This window comes from Carassius auratus, linkage group LG48F, assembly GCF_003368295.1.
Source record: "Carassius auratus strain Wakin linkage group LG48F, ASM336829v1, whole genome shotgun sequence".
In the NCBI taxonomy this organism is placed as follows: Eukaryota; Metazoa; Chordata; class Actinopteri; order Cypriniformes; family Cyprinidae; genus Carassius; species Carassius auratus.
In genome coordinates this window covers 1245280-1271300 of record NC_039300.1, presented here as the reverse complement: position 1 = coordinate 1271300, position 26021 = coordinate 1245280, and the positions used below count along the sequence as shown (strand labels likewise).

Here is a 26021-nt window from a genome sequence, read left to right as displayed (position 1 = left end):
GTATGGGTCACCATACTTGGCTGAATGTCACTTCACTTTCACTTAATCTTTTATTTAAGTCCAGGTCTATGTAGTTTCAACCCAATTCAAAAACAAAAGCTAAATGCTGATGTCTGTACCATGTGTGTTTGTATTGAATGTAGGCGACTTACTGCGCAATTACTGACGTTAATTTCAGATGGTTCCCGTTAATGTTTTCAATATCCAAAAGCCAGTTTGGCCTATTAAATACCAAATAAACATCTTGTTTATGCACACTTTCCTTCTTTCTTGTTTGTTACGTAAAAAAAAAAAAAAAAAAAAACGGAAATCGGTATCGGAATCAGCCAGTTTGCTTGTAAAAAAACGTTATCCGAATCGGCCATGAAAAATTATGATCGTGCATCCCTAGAAAATTGCCTTTACATTTGACCAAATGAATTCTTAACAAAGCATATTACAAATCAAAAAATAATTTTGATATATTTCTAGTAGGACATTTACAAAATATCTTCATGGAACATGATCTTCAAATAATATCCTAATGATTTTTGATGAAGAAAAATCAATCATCTTGACCCATACAATGTTTTTTTTTTTTTTTTTTCGGCTATAGCTAAAAATATACCCCAGCGAATAAAGACTGGTTTTGTGCTCCAGGGTCACATATGAACCCAATGCATCAAATGTGTTAAGAAACATGTAACATTTTTTTTTTTTTATTTATTATTATTATTTTTTTTATATTTAAAAAAGATGAATAAACTGTTCCATTTGAGAATATATATTTATTGTCTGACAGTCTAATGTTTGTTTGTGTTTGTCTGTCTTCAGGTGAGCGACCGTACCAGTGCCCATACTGTGACAAGGCCTTCAGCAAGAACGACGGCCTTAAAATGCACATACGCACACACACCCGGGTAAGACTACACTCATATGAGCACACATTTATTTATGGATACTGTACGTCCTCCTTCCCATCTCTTTCGCTTTTCCCATTGCCATTGCATTGCTCTGCTTCTGTGTATGTGAAAGTCACACAAACTTGGCTATGAAATGCAGCACTGTGTCTCATTAACCGTGTTTTCAGCATGTCAAAATGACTGTACTGGTCGTCTGTAACTTGCATTTGAAAAGACAACTGAAGTGGAGAGATTTCTATTTTACACTAAAAAACATATATTCTAGGATCTATGAGTTTTCTCTATATCCTTATGTCACCTTTACCGCTGATTAGTTGTGTAGTTGTGTGTTTTTCTAGTGTCTATACATCGGATGTTTTTAACTTCTGCTGAAGCGGGCCATTAGGAATGTCTCCTCATCGCAGGACAAAACACAAGCAATACACTTTCTTCAACATCGGCCTAAAAAGCCTACTGCCTAAAACACCGTTAAGTGTGTGTGTGTGTGTGTCCAGACGTGGCCATGTATGTGACATAAAAGCAGCTACAGAAACATGATTAAGACCAGATTACAGATGTAAGAGTTTTTAAACATTTAGTTTTTGACTTTTTACTTCAGGGTCACAGCAAGCCAATGGAAAGATGGAAAAACGTGCCAAAAAGGCCATTTGGCATTGACACTATTTATTATCCACAGAGGTTTTGATATCATTAACCCAGCAGGGATGTGAGTCATTGGGGTCATCAACATTTACCTGAAACCAGACATGTAATGATTTTTTTAAATGATTATGTAAATGAGTCCAACAATGATTGGGTCCCTTAGTGGGAGCTAGTTGAGAATCTTAATGAAATCAGCTAAATAGAAAGAAATGAAACATTTTATTGGATAGCTGTTCTCTGATGATGGATGACATGGGTGTTTGTTGTGACATCATTTCCTCTCTTCTCCCGTCTTTTCCCCAGTTGTTTAGAATAGCAGTGTCCGTCATATTTGTTGCACAGATAGAGTGGGAACATCAGCGAAAAACCTAAGAAATCAGAACAGATGCAGCACGTCATTGGAACTCTTTGCCAAATTTGGAGCGTGATCCTGCAGTTCTGCAGCATAACGAATGAGCTGTGGACTGACACGCAACAGAAACACAGCCATTAAGACATCAAGTGAAAATAGAGCATTGGTGATGCAGAAATGAGAACAAGCAGTGACAGAGCTGTGCTAATCCTCTTACGTGAAAGATATTTCTTTCTGTTTGGGCCTCACTAAAGAGTTGTCCACTTTATAGGACTGTATTTCAGCACAAAACCCTCCAGCTGACTCTAATACTGCTTTCACTCCTGCTAAAACAGTGATGCACCATGTGCACTCAAAAGAAATCACCAGTCTTTTCTGTGAAAAACATGCCTTTCTGTGCAAATGAGGTTCATTATACACTTAAAAATAAAATGGGGTTTTGCAGATTGCCATTAAAAGAACCATTTTGGGTTCTTCAAAGAATCTTTCATAGAACAATATCTTTTTTTTTCTTTTTTTTCTTTTTTTGAAGGACATTTTAATAATATGTAGAACCTTTTTACACTATAAAGTGGAATGGAAAGTTTCCATGGATGTTAAAGTATCTTCAGTACATGGAACCATAGATGCCATTAAAAAATTAAAATAATTTTTTTTTTTTTTTTAGAGCGTAGAATGCATCAGATTCCTTTTTTTTCAGCAGCCATGTTTCGGGAGTATTTTTTTCCATTCATTTGTCTCATAAAGATTTACAAAATGTGTTTGTTGGAGTTACAAGCCATGAACCAAACCAACCAGCTATGAGGCAAATAATAACATATGTTAATTTGAGACAAAACAGTGGGAGAAAACTACAGTTTTGTGATACACTGTGAATTGCATAATCAAAAACAATGGAGAAATGTAAAACTCTGATTGGTGGAAGTTTTGGAGAATCATGGGTGATGTAGTTTTTCACAATAAATAATGTAAATGGACAACTTTAATAATAGCAAATAGCATTGATTAACAACCTCAGAGCTCACAGTATGTCTGTCTTTAAAGCTTTACAAGTTATCATTAAAAATCAATTCCCCTATGGAGAAAGCAAATGGAATTTTTGCTTATGAAACTGACTCTGATGCTAATATCTCCTGCACTGCTTTTCAACAGCAGTGTGGCAGAAATACTGAATCGACAGAGCTAGATATTTAATTGGTATTCTCAGCCTCAGTCGTCACACCCACAGACCAGTGGCTGAAAATCTGATGCATACGTCACAAAAAACTGGAAACAACTTGAGGAGTTTCGAATTCGTCATCGGATTGGTTGAATTATACAGGATTTCCGGGAGAAGTGTGTTTCGTTCTTTAATGTTTTGGCTGCAAACAAAAGATGCCATGATGCCAAACCCCCTCATGGAAGAAGAAATCCTTCGTGTTTACAACTGTGACATTGAGCACTCACCAGGATCAACTAAACACTAGATTTTCAAAAGTATGTGAAATATGTAAAGTTTGCGGTACAGATACTTTGAATTACTTCCAAGAGTTTTACACACTGGTCTGTTATTGGGGGGACATTTCCACACCCCTAAACATGACACGGCACAAACATTTGTTGATTTGTTGCTCTATCTGTTGGCCACTTGGGCGGCCCTTGGCCATTCAAAGCCACCAAGGTTCCCAGACTGTCTCAGTCTGAAGCTCTTAACACCAGGCACCAAAGATGCATAAACATCTCTTGTAATCATTAGTTTTTCTTTTTCTTTTCTTCTTCTACCTGCAAATCTTTAAATGATTAGTTCACACCAAAATGAAAATTAGTCCATAAATGACTCACCCTCAAGTCATCCTAGGTGTATATGACTTTCTTCTTTCAGACGAATCCAGCCGGAGTTATATTAAAAAATGCCTTTGATCTTTTAAAGCTCTATCATTGCTGTTATCAGATGTTGAAAGGTATCAGTCCAAAAGAAATAAAATAAAAAGCGTCCATTCATAATAAAAAGTGTCTTACATGGCTGTAGGGGGGACAAGGGCCTTCTGTAGCGAATTGATGCGTTTTTCTAAGAAAAAATATCCACATTCAAAATGTAATAATCACTTTAATGTAGCTTGCGCCAACAGTTGTACACTGAATCAGTTCTGGGCTGATGACTTATGGGGTCAGCGATGCGCATGCGCCGGTGAGGCTCGTGAAAACATTGATTCACTACAGGAGGCCTTTGCTCACCCCCCGGAACCCTGTGAGACACTTTTTTTTTTATCAAGGATGTGCACTTTATATTTAATTTGTTTTGGACTGATGCACTGCAACACCCGCTGAGTGCCATGAAACAGCTTTACAGATCAAAGACATTTTTTTTTTTTTATATAACTCTCAGTATTGTAAAGTCTTATATACCTACTGTAGAATGACTTGAGAGTGAGTCATTTATGGGCTAATTTTCATTTTTGGGTGAACTAACCCTTTAAAGCTGCGGTAGGGAACTTTTGACGCTCTAGCGGTTAATAAACAGAACTGCTTGCATCTTGAGGAAGAACATCGTAGCCGGAACTACTTCTCTCTGTTTATGTCTATGAAGAATCACAAAGGTTCTGGGTTACTCCGCCGCGGTACCCCCGAAGCAATCTAAAATAGTCCGAATATAAACACTTATTATAGGTGCACCCTAGTGATTCAGGACAAGCCAAAAACACGGTTTGGAAAATGGATTCATGATGTACTCGCTTATTATATACATTTTTCTACATTTTGAACACAAACAAAGTTACGGACCGCAGCTCTGATTGGTTGTTTCTTACCGGGAGCGCATTACTTTCTGCAAATGGCAATAGGACACTGGGAGGAGCCAGAGGAGCTTGATTTTTTCACAGATTATCTATATATATTAATATTTTTTTTTACAAAAGTTCCCTACAGCACCTTTAAAGGTGCTGTAGGGAACTTTTGTAAAAAAAATATTTTTTACATATTTATTAAACCTGTCATTATGTCCTGACAGTAGAATATGAGACAGATAATCAGTGAAAAAAATGAATCTCCTCTGGCTCCTCCCAGTGTCCTATTGCCATTTGCAGAAAGTAATGCGCTCCCGGTAAAAAACAGCCAATCAGAGCTGCGGTCCATAACTTTGTTTGTGTTCAAAATTTAGAAAAATGTATATAATAAGTGAGTACACCATGAATTCATTTTCCAAACCGTGTTTTTGGCTTGTCCTGAATCACTAGGGTGCACCTATAATCAGTGTTTATATTCGGACTATTTTAGATTGCTTCGGGGGTACCGCGGCGGAGTAACCCAGTACCTGGTGTGCGTGGATGGTAGCAGACACTTGATTGCATCCCGTGGACAGTGTGTGGATCGTTGCGGAACACTGACAGCTGAAGTATACTTTGGGCTTTAACATATTCAAACCAAACTTGGTGTATGTTAAAACAATTATGACTCACATTGCCGCCTAGAGGTTATGGTTATTTATTTTTTTATTTTAAAGGGGGGGTGAAATGCTCGTTTTCACTCAATATTCTGTTAATCTTGAGTACCTATAGAGTAGTACTGCATCCATCATAACTCCAAAAAGTCTTTAGTTTTATTATATTTATAAGAGAAAGATAGTATGTACCGATTTTTCCCGGAAAAACACGAGCGCCTGGAGGCGTGACGTGTGGGCGGAGCTAAAGAATCATGAGCGCCAGTAAGCTTTTGCGTTGAGAGCGTTTGGAAGCTGTGACATTACCATGAGGACAAAACCAACCAAAACAAACCATTGCTAACAGTCAGATTCAGCCGTTTATTTATGATCCAGAATCAGATCCAGAGGCTGAAATTTAACAAGAGCAGCAGCAACGACGTCTCTATGTGTTATGTATTGAAACTGTAAATATTTGCTTAGCGGTGAGCAAAGTTCCACTTTGTCGTCTTTTTTTTTTCTTTAAGCTGTACATGTGGAAAGTGCAGTTTGATGACAACATCGCATGTTGTTTACTTGATGTGCTTACACACCGATAGCTAAGTTAACAACACAGAGATATTTGAAGCAGTTTTACTCACCGCCTGCAGTTCCAACACACGATCGTGACCCTTTTTTGTTGGGACTGCATTATCCTTAAGAAATAAACGATACGCAATTCCAGCGTCAAACTGGGCCTTGTTTGTAAAACAAGCATCTTCGAAATGCAGGGAACAAACACAAACACTTTCACAACTCCGTTGATGCTCTGTAAAAATAAACTCCATCCACTGGTCCCTTAATGCTGTTTTTTTTGGGTAATCTGTGCAGGGTTGTCTTGCCCTGGCAAACAAAAACACACTCCTGTCTGTTGTGCTCTCAGTGTTAAACAGAATATAATTCGTATCATCACAAAATTTGTTATGTGTCTGAAGCACTGAACATACTAAAAAAGTTTTTGGGCAGTGCAACCTTGTGGTCAAAAATCATAATACATTGCCAATAGCTATTGATTTGTTTTGCCTATTGTCATTTATCTGGCCTTGATGAACATGCCGAGAACATCGATATATCAATGTTGCCATAATCGACCAAACTTCCTGTCATAAATTTAGATTTTTGAAAACCTACTTTTTCATACTCATCCTAAATGTTAGTCTGATTTTTATCAGTGTTTTTTTTTTGTTGTTTTTTTTTTTTTTTTTCACAGGCTGCGAAGGATACATGCTTTTAAAAACAGACTGATGAAGGTGCATTGGTATACTGACAAAGCTGCACAAAGCATTATGGGCCATTCACTATTGCCCATCTGTGCTAATGTATTTGTAGTGCATGATTTTTGACCTTTACATATTTTGTGGGGGTTGTTTTGCTCACGGTCCCAGCTGACAGTTTTACTGCTGATCTGATTCAGTGATGGAGCCTCTCAGCTACACGCTGGATGTATTTTGCTCTACAAACGCCAGAAGTCTCGTCTTACACTTAATCTTTTTGTCTCATTTTGTCAAACACACGTGTCCACGCTGGCCCAGGCCCATACTGATTACATCTGTCCATGAAAAACACAAACACTTGATCCACAGCACCTTGCATATCCTGTGTAATGTGACCACACCTTGCCCTGCTGCATTTCCCAGGATCCTCTCTTCCCATGTCACACACTTCTTGGCTTCAGTTAGAATTGTCCTTTAAAAATGGTTCATGCATAAAGTAAATATTTATATAAAAATACAGTGTTTACACTTTTATGTTACAAAAAAATATATATTTTAAACACAGATTTAAAGTCTATTTATAAAAATAAAAAAAAATCATGATGCATTACACAAATGATCACATTTGTGAGTATATTATTATTATTATTATTATTATTATTATTATTATTATTATTATAAAATATTAAGTGATTAAAATGGGTTGGTGTGTCAAAAGTGTGTGTTCCAGGTGTGTTTAATTCAGCATGTATGCATGTTTTCTGTGGTGTGACAGCAGTGCTGTGTGTTTTCAGTCTCTTATGTAAGTAAATGTATGCGTGTGTCCATGTAAAATGAGTTCCAGGTGTGTAACACATGAAAGGCATTTCTTTTGTTTATCCCAGACCATCTTTGGTGTGTGTGTCTGTGTGTTTGTGTGTGTAATGAGGATCTCTAGTTTCTAGATGTATGTTCATGCCTGAGGAATTATACTCTCTTTCTGAATCTATCAGCTCTTCATTAGTCTCTTCAAAATCACAAAATCCCTCCAGCAGAACTCACTATTACACACTTGCACGCCTTCAGATCCTAATTAGGAAAGTCCGAATATTACCTGATTTTCCTGTGTTCACTCTCTCTCTCTCTCTCTCTTTCAGGAAAAGCCGTACAAATGCAGCGAGTGCAACAAGGCCTTCAGTCAGAAGCGTGGCCTGGATGAACACATGCGCACACACACCGGAGAGAAGCCCTTCCAGTGCGACGTGAGTTACACACGCAGACCGCATTCTAACACACAAGCACAGGTTCTTTTTATGTCTGATACTGGCTGACTATCACACAACCGCTCTTGACGCACCGCAGCCACATCCCAGTGGAAGAGCAGAGAGAGAGGTGGCTTGTGGGTAGTGTGTGACGTTCAGCAGGGGTTTAGTCTAAGACCGCTGGAAGAGCTAAAGCCGGTCTCGAGTTTAACCCTGCGGCCCACGCAGAGTCCACATAATCAGCACCGTGACGCGCATCAGACCTCGAACCAGAACGCCCTCGCGGCACATACACCAGCACACACTCACGCTGTGTCTGCATGAGTCTGTGTGTGTGTGTGTGAGGCTGTTACTGTGGTGTCAAAGCCGCAGTGGAAAGATGTCCTGCCAGGCGGACACAAGGACCAAACCGCCCTGTGCAAACTGACCCATCTCTGACCCTTCAGCGCCTTAAGACACACACAATCAGCTTTGAACTCCTCTCTATCTTCTCACTGTCCCTGAAGAGATGTTTGTGTCCATCGGTGAATCCCGCGTCATAGTCTCCAGCTCCTAGGACACACACACGGTCCAGCAAATCAGAGCTTTGATTAGTGTTCAAACTTCATTCAGCGTTTACTTTCTTAGAGGGACACCTACAAAGTCATCATTTACTACGTTCATGTCCTTCCTGTGTGAATAACGCACCTGTCACTTGTTTCCTTGCAATTACATTGAAAGACGACAGGAGCTTTCAAGATACAAAGAGGTACCATAAAAAAGCATAATAAATGTGGTTCATATGAATCAGAATCCCGTGTCTTCTGAAGTCATGTGACAGTGTTGTGTGTACGACAGACCAGAGTGAAGTCATTCTTCATTGATAATCTTCCCCTGCAGTGAGCTGTTAACCACTGAGGCCAGATCACTGAGTTTGACACAAGAACCGGGTCACTGTGACTCATGAGTGATAATGATAATAACCAGTGCAATTCAAGTTTTGACTCCTGGTCTTACTGAGCATTATTCATAAGGGCATTCATCAGCAGGGCTGTCACCATATCAGAAGGCCAAAGCAATTCATAACAATAATATTCAGATTCAATTCAGAACATACTTACATACATGTATGAATGTGTTAGTTAACAGTCTTATTCATTTATTCTCATCTTTGTCACATTCAAACTATAAGTGTAGGCCAGTAGAAATTAGAAAGAGTTTGATACTATAAATATATAGTTCAGTCATGATCAGCCAATCAGAAGTATGTCCTGATCCACATATCCATATACATTGTATCCTAGCCTGTGTTCGGCACGTTGCACGATTATGAAAGCTTATATTATCCCTCCTCCTCCCCAGCTCCACCTGTAGAGATCTGCTGGGGGTTATGCATTTCTTGCAGCAGGCTTTCTTTGTTATTTTTAACAAAGCTGAACAAATAATTGTATTTGCTCAAAATCAAGCTTATGTATATATCATGCCCACGACAATAAATGCTGGATAAAATAATAATCACTCGGAGGGCTGCCATTACTGAACTGTACAGAAGCGTTCTAGGATCTAACTGATTAGCACTTCCTGAAGCCTGGGACATCTAACACCAGGTTTGTTTGTTTTTTAGGTGCAGGAATTGTTACATTGTCTTTTGATTACATTTTGAAATGTGAATTAAATTATACTTTATGCTTTAATTTGATTACCACTGTTTTTAAATAATAAATGTGCATTAAATCATAAATCTAGAAAAAACTATATAGAACAAACAACACAGTATCTCTAGAAAGAAAGAAAGAAAAATTTCATATGGTTCATTTATTGTATAAATCACATTAAATTTTTCCGTTTTTGCAAGTTTTATTAATTAAATTGATTAGACATGATTTTACATTTTTAACATTTCATTAAACCATTAAAATGAAATCCAGAAATATTTGTATTAAGTAGCTGCCTGTTTTATATTTTTATTCGTCTGTCAGATGAATTGTAAGTGTGAGCACGTACATTAATTGAAACACACCTCACTTCAAAAAGAATGATTTAATTATGCTACAGATGTGATTGATTCCTCAAATAATGTTGAGGGGAGGAGTGCTGTTACTATTCCTCACCATCAGACCTACAATTTAATGCTTTATTAGTGTTCTCTCTTAGGTCCTGTGTAAATCAAGAGCGTTATATGAAGATACACACTCACACATATGCAGCTTCCAACTTTTCCAGCAGTGAACTCACTCCTCAGGAGATTATTGAGGAATCTAAACACACATACACACACACACACACACGCACACACACACACACACACACACACACACACACACACACACACACACACACACACACACACACACACACACACTTTGCTGAGGAAAATGAGAAACATTCCCCCTCTATTCATTTGATTTATATGGCAAACTGCAAGCATGTCTTTCTATTTTGACTGTTTTAATGAGCATAAGAGAATAAAAATTGGCTGTTTCCTCCATTTTTTTTTCTCTCTCTCTGCTTTTGACTTGACAAGTCTTTTAAACCTGGAGTGATCTGGTCTGAAATCTGGCGCTCTGATGGCAGTTGTTAGAACGGCTTCCACTGATGATGGCAAATTATCCCGGGACTTCTTTCATTCACAGCATTTCTGAAGTGCAGCGTGCCAGAAACTATCCATACTCCAAATTCATTTTATTTTAGTATATGACTGCATTTTAAGTGGTCTGTGGGGTGGTCATGCCTGTCTTTCACGGCTCCCGTTGAAGTTAAAGAACACATCATTTTGTGTCAAAACGAGGATTTGAACACTTCAACCTTTTATTGCCACATTTTTGGCCTAAGAAATCGGCTCAGATCTTGTTATTCTGTTTTTGTGATTGTGAGTGATGGTGCTTTAGATTTACTAAAGAAAAGTGACGAAAAAAAAAAAGTGATTTGATATTCAGCAAAGTATGGTGACCCTTACTCATAATTTGTGCCCTGCGTTTAACCCATACAAAGTGCACACACACACCTGGAGCAGTGGGCAGCCCGGGGAGCAGTTGGGGTTCAGTGTCTTGCTCAAGAGCACCTCAGTCATGGTATTGATGGTGGAGAGAGCGCTGTACATTCACTCCCCCAACTACAATTCCTGCCGCCCCGAAACTTGAACTTGCAACCTTTGTGTGGTGTCTTTTAGGGGCTGTTGTGTAATGGAATTAAACCAGAGTGTGTTGTGTTCACAAAGGGCTTTACATGTGAACCGCTCCGCATGTGCTGTGGGCGTCTGAGAGGCTCTGGGTGTGTTTAGCATTCACACTGCTCCGAGAGCCCTGAGATGAATGCAAGTGCTCACCAGAAGGCATAAATAAAAATAAAAATGAAAAAAAGGTTGGATTTTTTTAACACTGTTCATGACCATGCAAGCAATGAGAATCTGTGAAGATTTGTTAGCCTTTGTTTGTCAGAATAGCTGACTCGTTAAACATGTGAAAACCAATATAGCGAGCGCACAAGCATCCACTTGCATGCTGTGATGTGCAGACTGAAATCTAATATGAGACTTTGATTCATTGTATGTCCCAGTTGTTAAAACAGTTCACCCACAAAATACACTACCATTCAAAAAGATGTTTTTTGAGCAGTAAATAAGTATATTACTATGATTTCTGAAGATCATGTGACACTGAAGACTGGAGGAATGATGATGAAAATACAGCTGTGCATCAGGAAATTACATTTGACTATATATTAACATAGAAAAGTGTCATTTTAAATTGCAATAATATTTCACAATATTAATGTTTCGACTGCATTTTAATCAAATAAGTGCAGCACTGGTGAGCATAAGATATTTTTTTGTTTTGTTTTTATTTGGAACACGATCAAAAAATATTTTTTTTAATAAAAAAATAAAAAACACTTGAAACAGAAATCTACAGGCTGTGCTGTGATTCACTTTGCAGAGTATTCTTTAGTTTTGTGCTTAGTGATTTTTTAATTTTATCGTGCAATGCATACATCAGTGTATTAATAGTTTAGCATCTCTGCAACAGCGTTTTTACCATCACATGTCCAACATATCTCCATCCACAGCCATTAAAATCTGCACTTCATGTGACAGTGAGAGACTGAAACTAATAAGTCGTCTATCACGGCATTAAGTGCTTTTTCATGCTGTTTAAATAAAAAATTACATTCATTTTATGAAGAAAGTGACAGCTGCAATATCTCTCACTGTCTCTTCATGGAGATGAAGAATATTGTGTTTTCTTGGAGAGATCAAGTTGATTTATCATGTGAAATTGAGTTGTGTGCCATTTGTGATGCATATTTGAGTGTGTGTGTGTGTGTGTGTGTGTGTGTGTGTCGTGGCACCAAGCCTCTGCTCAGACTGCAGGATTTAACTCGATCCGATTTACTGCTTGGTTTGGCTTCACTTTGCTAACTGGCTGTTTTTGAGCGTCTGTTTTGTTGGCAGTGTTGTGTCCAGTGGTTCTGCTGTGTGAGTGTGTGTGTGTGTGTGTGTGTGTGTGTGTGTGTGTGTGTTAAGGTCTCGATCAATAGCATGTGGCAAACTTTAGAAGATTTCTCCCTGGCTTGCAGTTCTTTGGTTGTGTTTTTATTTCTTCAGTTATTGGTTGTTTGTGTGTCTACTCGGATGTATTGAGCATTGCCTTCACATCCTCTTTGCGGTCGCAGGGCATGAAGTCACACTAACACACGAAACATAACAGCATGAAGTCTGTAAACAAAGGGTGTTTCAAAACCTGGGAAATGCCAAAATAAAAACCATCCTCTCATGGATCTTTTTCATGGGTTATGTAACATAAATCCTCTTACGGCTACTAGACTAATTTATTATGTCCTGTCGTACCAAAGTCACGGCCACAGTGTAGGTTTGCCAGGCCATTGCTTATGTAGTGGCTGAAGTGCTTGTTAGCGTGTTGCTAAATGGTTTCAGGATGGTTTCTTGGTGAATGATTACTAGTTTAAGCCAACAGCTCACTCCAGTGGCCTTTATTTCATATCTCAATGATATTTTAGGTATTTTGCTAATTAACATTTTATTTCAGTAAATGTTGTTAGTTTCGTTTAGTTTTTCATTTATTGTGATTTTTTTTTTCCAGTTTACGAAAATAAATGTTTTGACCAATAGTTTAAGTGTTAGTTTCAGTTTTTGAATTATTATTATCATTGAATTATTGTTAATCCTTTGTGTGTTTGTGTATTTCTAGGTGTGTGACCTGTCCTTTAGTTTGAAGAAGATGTTGATCAGACACAAACTGACCCATAATCCCAACAGACCCATGGCTGAATGCTCCCTGTGCCACAAGAAGTTCACCCGCAACGACTACCTCAAAGTCCACATGGAGAACGTCCACGGAGAGACAGAGGGATAGACATCATGCACAAACATATTCACATCCACTCAAGCCATATATAAAACCAGTACACAAAGAACACATACATACACAGGGTACAAACAACAGACATTTTCACAAGCATAAGTGTCCATGCTCATTCCAAAGATCTGCATTATCTACATGTACAGAACCGCTTTATTTCCTTCAGACATTTAACACTTTATCAGACTGATCGGACTCATTAAATGGCATTTAATCATGGCTGGGGGTTCAAATCCAAATAGGAGAAAAGCATGAAAATGTGCAATTGTACAGAGCAAAGTATAGCCATCATATTGATCCATTTCACTTCTCCGTTCATGTTTGTCCTCTTGTATGTCAATATCAGATCTCGGATGTTTTTCAGAAATGTTAAGGGATGTTGCGTGACCAAAGAACATAGCGTACCAATTTTCTACATCCTTGTTGAGAGTAAAGTTTGTTGATTTGCATTTAACTGTATTATCCAATATTTATCATTTTATATTTTCAGCGTTCGGGTTCACACGAGGTTTCTATTTGATTGAAAGATTACCATGTTGTGTTAACATCTAAGTTTGCATTTCGTTTTGATAAGTGAATGATTTAATCACTGATATCACTAATCTGGTCAGTGTGTTGTTTATGTTTTTGTTAAATAAACATTTGTCCCGACCCTGCCCCGTCCATCTGCAGGAGATGTTGCAGTTCTCTGTGGGATACAGAAGACAGTGCTTCTGCCCTGATCACATTTGCTTTTAGTTAATTATAAACATTCAATTCTTGGTAAATGGTTGGAGGAATCGGATGTGCTCTGATACTTGATTAGACATGCTTGGTTAATGATTGTTCACTAAATCTGGTTACCACTGGTTATAGGATAATTAAAGCCTCTGTGTGGGGTTGGATAGCAAAGAAATTACTCATTAAGTCAGAGATCCAGAGCCAAATTCACAAATTCTGCTTCTGAACTCTAGGAACAAAACTCTTACTCCTTGTGTAGGATCAATAGTTTGAAAATAAGTATGGATATAGTCGTTTTTGATAAGGGAACACATTTTCACTATTAACTAAGACTTTTCCCTCAATAAACTTTGAATTTGCTGCGTATTAATAGTTAATAAGATAGGTCTAGTTGTTACGGTTTAGGTATGGGGTAAATAATTTAATAATTTAAATAAAAAAATAAATTCCCATGTGCATCAAGACATTTTGATAAAAATCTGTCTGCCAGTCACAGCTGAACAAACGTTGAGTGATGCAAGCAGACAACCACCTAAAGCATAGGAGTAATTCAACAACAGAATAGCTTCAAACAGAAGAAAATACTCATTCTAAGTAGCCCAAGAGTCCAGACCTCAACCTGATTGAGATGGTTTGGGGTGACCTCAAGAGAACAATTCACACCAGACATCCCAGGAATATTGCAGCGCTGAGACAGTTTTGTAATGTAATTTAGCTGATGTAGAACACAGATCTCCAAGACAGACTGAGAAAGATCTACTGTATTTTTAAAAAATGATTTACACCATTCTAGAGCAGTACCCTTAACACCAACATCTTCCTAAAGCTGCAATAAAATACCACGATCAATGGTATCAAAGGCAGCCATGAGATCAAGTAAAATAAGAATAACTACCTTTCCTGAATCAACTGCCAAAAGAATAACCTTGAGAAGGGAAGATTCTGTACTTTGAAGAGACCTACACCTTACTGGAACATATCTAAAACAGCATTCATATCTAAATATCATGCAAGCTGAGATAGAACAACCTTCTCTAAAATGTTTGATAAGAAAGGTAGTTTCGATATAGGTTGGTAATTACTTAAAACACTATAGTCCATATTCGGTTTCTTCGTTTGGATTATTCCAGAACTTTAATTCTTCTCTTTCATTATTAGCTGGAGACTGAATTTCTTCCTGCACATGACGTTCCTCTTGTCATTTTTTTTTTTTGTCTCTTTGCATTATTGTGACCTCTATAAGCATATATCATTATAGCATAATCATATCTCCTCACTGGCTCAGTCTTGTTGGCTGAAATAAGTTTTCAGTATCTACCTGGGCCTAAAGTATAAGAGCTATAGGCTAGATATTATTTGCACACAATCCCATATCCTTCTTTTGTTTTCTCCTCCGTTCCTTTTTTCAGTTTATTTCTACTTTACATCCTTTGCCCTCATCACTTTTTTTCTCTTCTGTTTTCTTTTTTAGTATTTTCTAGCATGAAGAATCATAAAGCCCAGCTAAAGACTTTTAGAAAATCTCTTGACCATGGTAACATCTGCCTGTGTTGTAGTCAAGACCAGCCCAATTTGAGTCCAAGTTCTGGTTAAGATCTCAGTGGTTCGAACCAAGACAAAGACCAGAAAATATGGTCTGAGACTTGGACTTGAGATGGCCTCTGCCTCCAGTGCTTCAACAGTGACAACTACATTTTGTAAAACCCTGAACGAGAACAGTCTTCATCTGAGGAAATCCTGCAGGAAGCCACTGTTTCTAGAAAAAGCATTACTGCACGTCTAAATTTGAGCACCTGGATGTTCCACCATGCTACTATAGTAAAATATCCTATGGACAGATGTAACTGAAGAGGTTTGGAAAAACTAAGCACACCAACATCAAAACCTCATCCCAAGTGTGAAGTATGTTGGAAGAACCATCATGGTTTGGGTTGCTTTGCTGCCTTAAAGGCCTGGCCAGCTTGCCATCATTGACAGAAAAATAAATTCCCATGTTCATCAAGACATTTTGATAAAAATCTGTCTGCCAGTCACAGCTGAACAAACATTGAGTGATGCAAGCAGACAACCACCTAAAGCATAGGAGTAATTCAACAACAGAATAGCTTCAAACAGAAGAAAATACTCATTCTAAGTAGCCCAAGAGTCCAGACCTCAACCTGATTGAGATGGTTTGGGGTGACCTCAAGAGAACAATTCACACCAGACATCCCAGGAATATTGCAGCGCTGAGACAGTTTTGTTAAGAGGAGTGGCGCAAAATTCCTGCTGACCATTGAGCAGGATTGATCTGAAATTGCAGGAAGCTTTGGTTTCTTTGGTTTTGTCTGAACAATCATTAAGCAGAGGCTGCTGAGCTATTTTTTTTTTTAACAAGTTACAAGTTCATTTCAGAATTTGCGACTCAAAAATCTTCATTAAAACAAGTGTGGTTGGTCATTTTTAAACATCAGTCAGATGATTGTTTCCTGTTCAAGTGGACATTTCTCTGACCAAAATAGCTGTATAGTTGACCAGTTGACCATGTCTTCTCTCTGGCTCATGTCTTGTTGGCTGAAATAAAGAGCTATAGGCTGAAATATGAGATATTCTACACACAATCTTAAATCCTTCTCGTCTCTCAATTAAGTTTTTTCATTTAATGTTTTTTTAGTATTCAGCATTGTCTACCATGAAGAATCATAAAGCACCTATAAATACTCTTAGAATTTTTTTTCTTTTCTTTTTAGAAAATCTCTTGACCATGATAACATCTACCAGTACTGTACTGTAGTTGAGTCCAGCTCAATTCTAATCCAAGTCCAGTTCGAGACATATGCTTAGCAGAGACAATTAAATAAGTGTGGTTGGTTTTTCAAACGTCATTCAGATGATTGTTTCTTGTTCAAGTAAGCATTTCTTGGTCAAAATAACTTGCAAATTTGGCCACTTGATCATACTGTACTTTCTTTCTGGCTCATGTATTGTCGGATGAAATAAGTTTTTGGTATGTAACTGGGCCTGTAAGAGAAACATTTCTATAGGCTGAAATGTGAAATATTCTTTGCACACAATCCTACATCGCTCTGCTCTTTCAATTTCTCTTCCTTTCACTTTTTTTGGTTTATTTCTAATGCTGTCCTCCTCAGTTGTTGTTGTTGTTGTTTTTTTTTCTCTCTTAATGATTTTTTGGCCTAAATAAGCTGCAAAGTTGACCAGACTTTCAGTCAGAAGTCAAAAGTCTGGCTCTGTTGGACGATGATGGTCGTGAATTGGATGTGCTTGAGAATGATGGTGAACCTGTTGCCCTCAAATATGGGAAATAATCTCTTCAAATTCCTTCAATGGGCCGTTTACCATTTCCAAACCACTTCTGAGTGTGAACTGTTTCTCTCACATCCTTTCTATTGGTCCTCGATCACAGAGTTTAGTCCTCAGCATCATCTGCATAGCTGTGAGGGCGCGTGTGTGTGTGTGTGTGAGAAGGTTTTTGAAGTGATATGTGAGGCTACTGAATCAGTATCTACTGCATCTGTTCCAAACTGTGGGTTCCGTCGCTATCTCATGTCCTCCATTTATCTCTCCTTGTCTCCTCAACCTTCTCAAAATGCCTCTAAACGCCCCAAGCCTGGCAGCGTTCCCTCTGAGTTCCTCCTACAGCAACCCCCACAGGAGTGACAGAACATCCTGGTCCGTGTCAACCATCGCTCACGACCAAAGCCATGGCACACGCTGACCGCAGACTACAAGAACATCCTGAGATTTTTTATTTTGTCAGTGGTGATGGAGAACACCACGTCACACACAGAGTATCACAGTGAGTATATTTGTGTGTTTCTAATTATTCTTTTTATGAGTCTGTTGGTTTCCTGTGCCCCTCTGGTCTCCACCCTGACTTCAGGATTATCATGAACCTCTCACCACACAAACCGTCCAATCAGATGGGACCGCCGTCACCACAGTAACAGGTAGTGTGGGATGCCTTCCTGACCCTTGGAATGTAAAGTATGGCTGTCCAGATTGAATCCTGTGGCTCTAGAATCTAAGGAAAAGAGTGAGTTTAATGTGTGTTTGCATTGAGGGAGTTTGCATCAAAGAGACAGTAGTTTAAATAAGAGAGCATAGCAGTGAATTTTGCGTGCTGCCTTTACTGAGAGTTGAAGCCCCTGCTACCTGATCTCATCTCATAAATGTACCTGGGTGCATTTTTTAGCGAGACGCGAAATGCGTACCAATAAGTACATATGCTGCAGTTTCCAAAACAGATGTTCCTCAGTAGAACTGTGTGTGTGTGTCTGGGACTGTGATCAGACATACAGTAACAGCTGAATGAAAGTTATAGTTCTCATGTCTCTTTATTACCTCCACATCAACGTTGTCCTCCTCAGATCTTTCCAAACAAAAATACTGCTTCAATCATGTCTGCTAAGACAATTACATCAGCAGAGACATCGAGAACACACACTGCTAGAGTCCTTCATCCAAACCATTCTAAAGGTATTTTCTCCACAGTTCTACATCAAGCCAGAGCAAACATTTATCCTAATATTTTCCTATGGTTTTGTGATTTTATAGTGCCTCTGTGTCTAGCCAACCATCAGGGAAATATGTGTTTTCTTATTACTCATTTTTGTCTCATAAAGAGGTGGAAGATTGATTACCGTTTTTTTTTTTTTTTTTTTATAAACTAGGCATATTCGAGTGAGTTATTTGAATTTTTCATGTTGTATCTCTCATGACTTGGTTTGCCAGGCCAAGCACACAATCCCCGAGTCAGAATTCCATGCTTTCATCCTTCTGCAAAAGAAAACCGAGCATATTGGAGTTTTCTCCCTCATACCCTTGTCAGGAAGCTGAATGAGGCAGGCATGGAGAGGCTGCGAGGACATGCGGCCAGCCCACCACTCTGATGAGAATTATTAGTGGTTGCTGGAAAGCCCGACATTCCCATTCCCATTCCCATTCCCATTCCTAACTCCAAAGAGCAGCCATTAAATTCCACTCATTTTGGTTTGTCTCCAGCAAATGCAGGGCGGTTTATCCTAAACCTACAAAAATAGTTCTCCACAATAAGGAAAGACCAAGTGTGTGTGTGTGTGTGTGTGTGTGTGTGTATGTGTATGTGTTTGTGTGTGAGTGTGAGTTTGCGTGTGTGTGTTTGTGTGTGCGTGTGTTTGCGTGTGCGTGTGTGTCTTTAAAAGTATCAAAAGGGAATTCAAAAAGAGGGAAAATGATAGAAACATGTTGATTGAATTTGTAATATGAATCTGGTAAAGCCAAGAAGGAGAAACAGAGACACAACTGTGTTGTTCAAAAACCTTTAGGTCTGTCAGTACACACATCACAAACATCTCAAAATATATTAGCACTCCACCACAAACCTGTTCGCACTTGACACACACGTGCATAAACATATAGCCTTTCACACACTCTCCCGCACACACACACACACACACACACACACACACACACACTGACCTGTCCTCACTCTGTAGGCTAATGCTGACAGAAAAATGGGAACTGCTTTTCAGTGAAAGAACCCAGTTGGAGTATGAATGGAAGGCATGTATTTTCATACAGTAAAAAAGAATACATGAAATTCTAACAAAATAAACAATTACATTTGAACAGAAAGGATAAGCTAAAATGTGTTTGTGTTAACATTTTGTTTCATATGTTTCAAGGGTTATGAAGATTTTCTTCTTCATCATCTTCTTGATTATGGTCATCTATTACATGAAATGGACTTTGGAATTACTACAAAACACATTAGCTACCTTAAGCAGTCAATTAGCTTTGTGTAAAAATAAATTATAATAATAACAATAATAATAATAATTGATAACACTTTCTTTTAAGGGCCAATTCTCACTATTAACTAGAAAGCATATGACTAGCATATTGGCTGGAGTTTATTGAGGCAAAAAAAAAGAAAAAAAAAAAAAATATATATATATATATATATATTGATATATATATATATATATATATATATATATATATATATATATATATATATATATATATATATATATATATATATATATATCAATAAATGCAACTAATCCTAAACCAAGCCTTAATCCTAAATATGTAGTAAGTATGTAATTCATAACAAGTATACAGGAATAACCATTGACATTTAAAATCTGAAAATATGTTGTTATTTCTTATTTTATGTATTTGAGGTGAGGTGTTCCACAGGGTTAGCTCCTGGGTTCTCTTAAATTCTAAATTTCTCTGTCACATTTGTCCTTCTGTACTTCCATTTATTAAAAAAACAATTCACACAGACAGCCACTTTTTTTGTTACTCTGTCTTGTTATAACTGTGCATAACCATCTTCCCCCTTAACACATGGACTCAGAGATAATACCCTCTCGTGTATGTGTACATGTGTGTTTCTGAAAAGATGGGAAACTTGTCTAAGACCCCTCAATTAGTCACACTGAACCTCCTGGACCACACACATGCATGTGGACACACACGTACTCAACAAAACCGATGGCCTTGGTGTCAATGCATATTTGGTGCTTTCCTAATAGACCACAACACATATCTTTCAGACAGGAAAACACAATTCAAATGTGGCCATCAGAATTTGCACAGACACACACACACACATTTCTCACTTTCTCTGGTGTGGGGCTAGAACTCTGTTTCCATGTCTGTCTCAAGGCCACACCCCTGGAGTTGAGCCAAAAAACACTCACACAAACACACACGATGCTGTCTCTTTGCCTACAGTAAACAGCTCACTTTATAAACTGCATCTGCTCAAACACATGGAAGGACAGGGTAATTCTGAAACAGCGGAAACATCTATCAATGCTTCTCTTTTTCTGTTAACCCTGTGATGATAAAACATGTCAGTCCAATTTGTTAGGATACAGAAAAAGAATGATGTATGTACGTATTATGTGGTACACCCTTTTATTCATCAAGGATGCATTGAATTGATTGAAAATTCAGCTTTGATCACAGGAATAAAATACATAATAAAAAAAGAAAACAATGGAAACCCAGTTATTAAGTCCAATGCTGAGGGAGGATATATATATATATATATATATATATATTATTTTATTTTATTTTTTTAACAATCATGAGTTTATGTTATGCAATTCTGAAGTCAAAACTTTATATTTCGCAATTCTGAAAAAAAAAAAAAAAGTTTAGCAAAATGTAAACGAGCAAATGTTGCAAATAACAGTTGCAGAAACTATATTCTCTCTCTGACGGTCTGTACTGTATATGTTTACAGTATGTAGTATGCAGTCTCAAACACACCATCCCATACCAGCCCTGGTTAGTTTAACTCAGTGGTTCCCAAACTTTTTGCAGCATGAACTCTTTTCTAGTGTTTGGCACTGGTCAAGCACCACCACCACCGTACTCCAGTTAGACACCACATTTTTACCTGCAATATAAGTATAAATACAAGTATTCACTGTATACAGGGCTTGACATTAACTCTTTTGCTCACCAGCCACTGTGCTAGTGGTTTTCCAAATTTACTAGCCACTCAGCATTTTCAGTGGACACAATTTTTTGCCAGAAAATTACATGTTATGTGACTAAAGTTACTGCATATTAAAATTTATTTGAATTGATTTCCAGGTCTTATTTATTTAGTTATTTATGTTTGCCTTTAAAAGTTTCCCTCTAACCTTATTAAATGCATGTGTCATCTTTTATATCAAATTCTTACATTGTATTAATAATTTCACTTAATATAATAAGATTTGTAGGGCTGTTGCAAATCAAATTAAATACGTATTAACAAAACATTTTTTTCCACTGCTGAAGAAACAGACGCAGCTGAAGTGGCATTAAGATGCATTTACACAGACAGCTTAAAGAAGCTGAAATGTAGCATGAATGCATTTACACTGCAGAATTACAACAGCTTAACCAATGCTGTGAGCTTGGTATTTTACATCAGTTTATTATTATTATTATTATTATTATTATTATTATTATTATTATTATTATTATTATTATTATATTTACAAATAGGAAAAGTTGGGAAAAAAAGAGAGAAAAAGTTACATTTAAATTTGAAAGTAATCCACAAGTAGGTGGCAGCAAGTGAATGTCTTAATGAGTAAGTCATTGAGGGATTCAAATAAAAATAAAAAATCAGAAAGCCGATTCATTCAAGAATGAAGCAAGCGCCTGTCTTTATGAATGGACCAGTGAATAATTGAGTCAAATTATTAATTAAAAAAAATGGATCAATAATGAAACACCACTGTCTGTTAGTCAGAGATGCAAGACAGTTCTGCTGCTAAGTTTGTTTGGAACTATTTTTGTTAATTAATTTGGTTTTATGTTTTAATTAGATGAGATTAGTTGTTCAGCCGGGCAAGTAAAATTTTTCTTTCACTTGCCCTTTCAAAAAAATGCAAACAGATCATCAAAAGTATTCTCTCACGCACCCCTGCTGGTCTGTCTGTGCATCCCAGTTTGGCCTCCACTCACAATTAACTCACAGGGCCATGGTTAATTTTACATAACTTTCAAATTAAAAATAAATAAATGCTAATTCAAAATGTAAATAAATACTATAATAATAGAAAATAATAATAAAATAACAATCACACTTTAAATGGTAAGTTAGGTCAGCACATTTCATTGTGGGATAAAGTATCTCATGCATTGCTTTCTGTTAAATACTGTAAGCAAATGTTCAGGTCATCTCAGTTTTGTAAAAAAAATAATGGATACTGCCCACTGCATTTGTACATACTGCATGCTTTCAAAATAGTATGGCATAGCATTCAATTCCAAAAAAGGAAAGAGATAGGACTCATGTGCATATTTGAGCGTTAAAAATGAGCTGTATGCAGATCAAATGACCTGCTTCTTGGGTCAGATCAAAGCTGCATCTCATTCTAGTTTTACTTGATCTTAGTGCTGCGTTCGACACCATAGATCATGACATACTCATAGATCAATTACAAAACTTTACAGGTATTCAAGGGCAGGCTCTAAGATGGTTTAGGTCCTACCTGTCCGATCGCTACCATTTTGTTTATTTAAATGGGGAGTCATCTCATTTATCATCAGTAAAATATGGAGTGCCACAAGGATCCGTCCTAGGTCCCCTTCTATTTTCAATATACATGTTGCCCATTGGTGATATTATTAGAAAATACAGGATTAGTTTCCACTGTTATGCTGATGATACTCAGCTATATATCTCAACGAGACCAGATGAAACTTCTAAATTATCTAAGCTAACAGATTGTGTTAAAAATGTAAAAGATTGGAAGAACAATAATTCTCTCCAATTAAATTCGGATAAGACAGAGATATTAATTATTGGACCAAAAAAAAAACACTAAACAGAATTTTGTAGATTACAATTTTCAACTAGACAGATGTACTGTTACTTCCTCTACAGTCAAAAATCTGGGTGTTATATCAGACAGCAATTTGTCTTTTGAAAATCATATTTCCCATGTTTCAAAAACTGCATTCTTCCATCTTAGAAACATTGCCACGCAACGAAACATGTTATCTGTTTCTGATGCAGAAAAGCTAGTTCATGCATTCATGACCTCTAGACTGGACTATTGTAATGCACTTCTAGGTGGTTGTCCTGCTTCTTCAATAATCAAGCTACAGGCAATCCAAAATGCAGAGTCCTAATCAGGTCAAGAAAATATGATCATATTACCCCAGTTTTACAGTCTCTGCACTGGCTACCTATTAAGTTCTGTATCAGTTACAAATTGTCATTACTTACCTATAAGGCCCTAAATTGATTAGCTCCTGCGTACCTAACTAGCCTTCTACCATGTTACAATCCATCATGCTCCCTGAGGTCAAAAAACGCTTTTGGTAGTTCCTAGGATAGCAAAGTCCACTAAAGGAGGTAGAGCTTTTTCACTTTAAGCTCCCAAACTCTGGAATAGCCTTCCTGATAATGTTCGGGGTTCAGACACACTCTCTCTGTTTAAATCTCTTAAATTTTGAGTGCAGTTGCATCTCATCAAATCCACATTCTTATTCTTTAGCTTGGGTTAAACTAAATAATTTTACTTTGTTGGATCAGCAGCTATGCAAATTATGTCTCTATTTGTTTCTATGTTTTGCCACGGGATGTAACTAGGGTTTACACAAGCTCCAGTCTGGATCCAGAACACCTGAGAAGAGATGATGCTGACCCTCAGAGGACCCCAGATGATGCTAACCCTGAATCAACAAACAGAACTAACAAATATTGCTACAAGTGTGACTGCATCATATGCTAATTATTAATTATTAATAATATTAATAATGTTTATCTTCTGCCTGACTACGTCTTGTATACATTTTTCTAAAAATCCTGTCATACATGCACAAACCGGCAGTCACCACTTATAAGATACTACTAAATATTGTAGAAACATAATTTCCTGTAAAGTTGCTTTGTAACGATGTGTATTGTAAAAAGCGCTATACAAATAAACGTGAATTGAAATGAATATATCTCTTTCAAACACAGGAACTTCTTCAAACTTTTCCTTTATCACACGCTCATCTGCTTTCTGAACTGCTCCATTGAGCCATGCAGTGTTTAGTGTGATAGGATCTCACTACACACTTACACAAACATTTACTAACACTCACACACACACACACACACACACACAAAATCCATCTGTGGCTCAATGAAACTTTTTTCTCCTTTACTCAGAGGAAATATTAGTGCTCAGAATTGCTCTTTCTTAGCTCAAGGGACTTAATTGAAATCTCCCTTGTGTTTCTTTGAAGTATTAACATTGTAAGGAGAGATAAAAAAAAAAAAATACTTGAATTAATCTAGTGTTACATACAGTAAGAGTATAGAGGTATAACAATTTGCATATACTGTACACCAACCCTTGGAAGATTCTGAAAAGGGACTTATTAAAGAGCATATTATTAGAGTTCATATTCAAATTTTGGACTATAGACATTGGTATCTGGTCAAATTGGAACACATTTATATTATATATTAATTGGTTGACTTATCCCAGAAATATTAGGCACATTTGTACAAACATATAATATATAATCTAAAGAGGTGACATTAATTCTTATTTTATGTGTATGAGTCAAGATGTTCCACAGGGTTCGCCTCTGGGTCCTCTTAAAGTCTCCTTTTCTGTAACTTTTCTACTTTTCTGTCTGTATTTCCAATTCTTTACTTTTAATTTTCTCACAAAGACAGCCACTCCTTGTCGCTATAAGTGAGATACTGAAGTAATGTAATTTGTGAGTTTTCTTTATGAGCATCGTTCACAAAAGAGTGATTTTAAGTGTGCATCATTTAAAATGTACGTTATCCAAATACAGAACCACAGGAAGCAGAATCTGACACGCTTCGGCTGCAGTTTTGCCGCAGTGATCTGGTTAACACTACAGTCATCATGTAGGTTTTGTATTTTTTAATGCTCAGTTTACATTGCACTTTTGTTGGAGTGGGCAGCATTAATGTGGCACCATACATTTCTGTTCTTGAGAAAAAGAAATATTTCTATGATTTATAATAGTGGTTTATAATTTCCAAGCAACCCTTATTTTCTTTCTCACTACGAATGTTATTTTCAACAGTAACAAAAGCATGTTTCAAATTAAGTTATGAGGCTTCCTCTACAGTCTACTGAAAAGTCATAACTTATATGCAGACAATGAATATATTGCTTCACTCTGTTTTTATTTTGCTTCTTTTTATGTGTGCCCCGAGCCTTCAGTAATTCATCAGGGACGAGTACTAAAGAGTACATTTGCTCAGGATTAGTGTTAGTTTAACAGATTTTTTTAAATACTTTCTCATCTTCAAAGGGCTGCAGTTGCTCCTGTAGCCCCATGTACCCATGATGCTTTACTCAGGGAGGCCTGTGTCTCCTAGATGTAATTTATGTTGATGTCATAGCATTTTTAAAAACAACTGGTAACTTGAGAGATCTTGTGTAAAGTTATTGGCTTTCATTCACCCACCTGTTTGCAGTCAGAGATGAACAGAGACCAGGGTTGTTTGGGGTTGTGCTTTGGATAAAAAAATAATAATAATGTTTTCCTTAAGATCACACACACACACACACACACACATGCGCGCACACACACTGTCAGGTTTGAAGCTTAATCTTAATTCTATTTTAATGTGGCAGATTGATTTTCATAAGGAACAGGTTGAGGAGTGAGAGGG

General features: G+C 37.3%; 1 protein-coding gene across 1 annotated transcript in view; it reads left to right on the top strand.

Annotated features, from left to right (window-relative positions):
• Window positions 1-13804, top strand: part of LOC113068643 (PR domain containing 5) — a 59466-nt gene extending 45662 nt beyond the window's left edge. The window contains exons 14-16 of the mRNA XM_026241433.1: window positions 814-899; window positions 7680-7784; window positions 12971-13804. Of these exons, the coding sequence (XP_026097218.1) occupies window positions 814-899; window positions 7680-7784; window positions 12971-13135 (356 nt within the window). The 3' untranslated portion in view covers window positions 13136-13804. The remainder of the gene's footprint in view (window positions 1-813; window positions 900-7679; window positions 7785-12970) is intronic.
• The last annotated feature ends 12217 nt before the right edge of the window (window positions 13805-26021 follow it).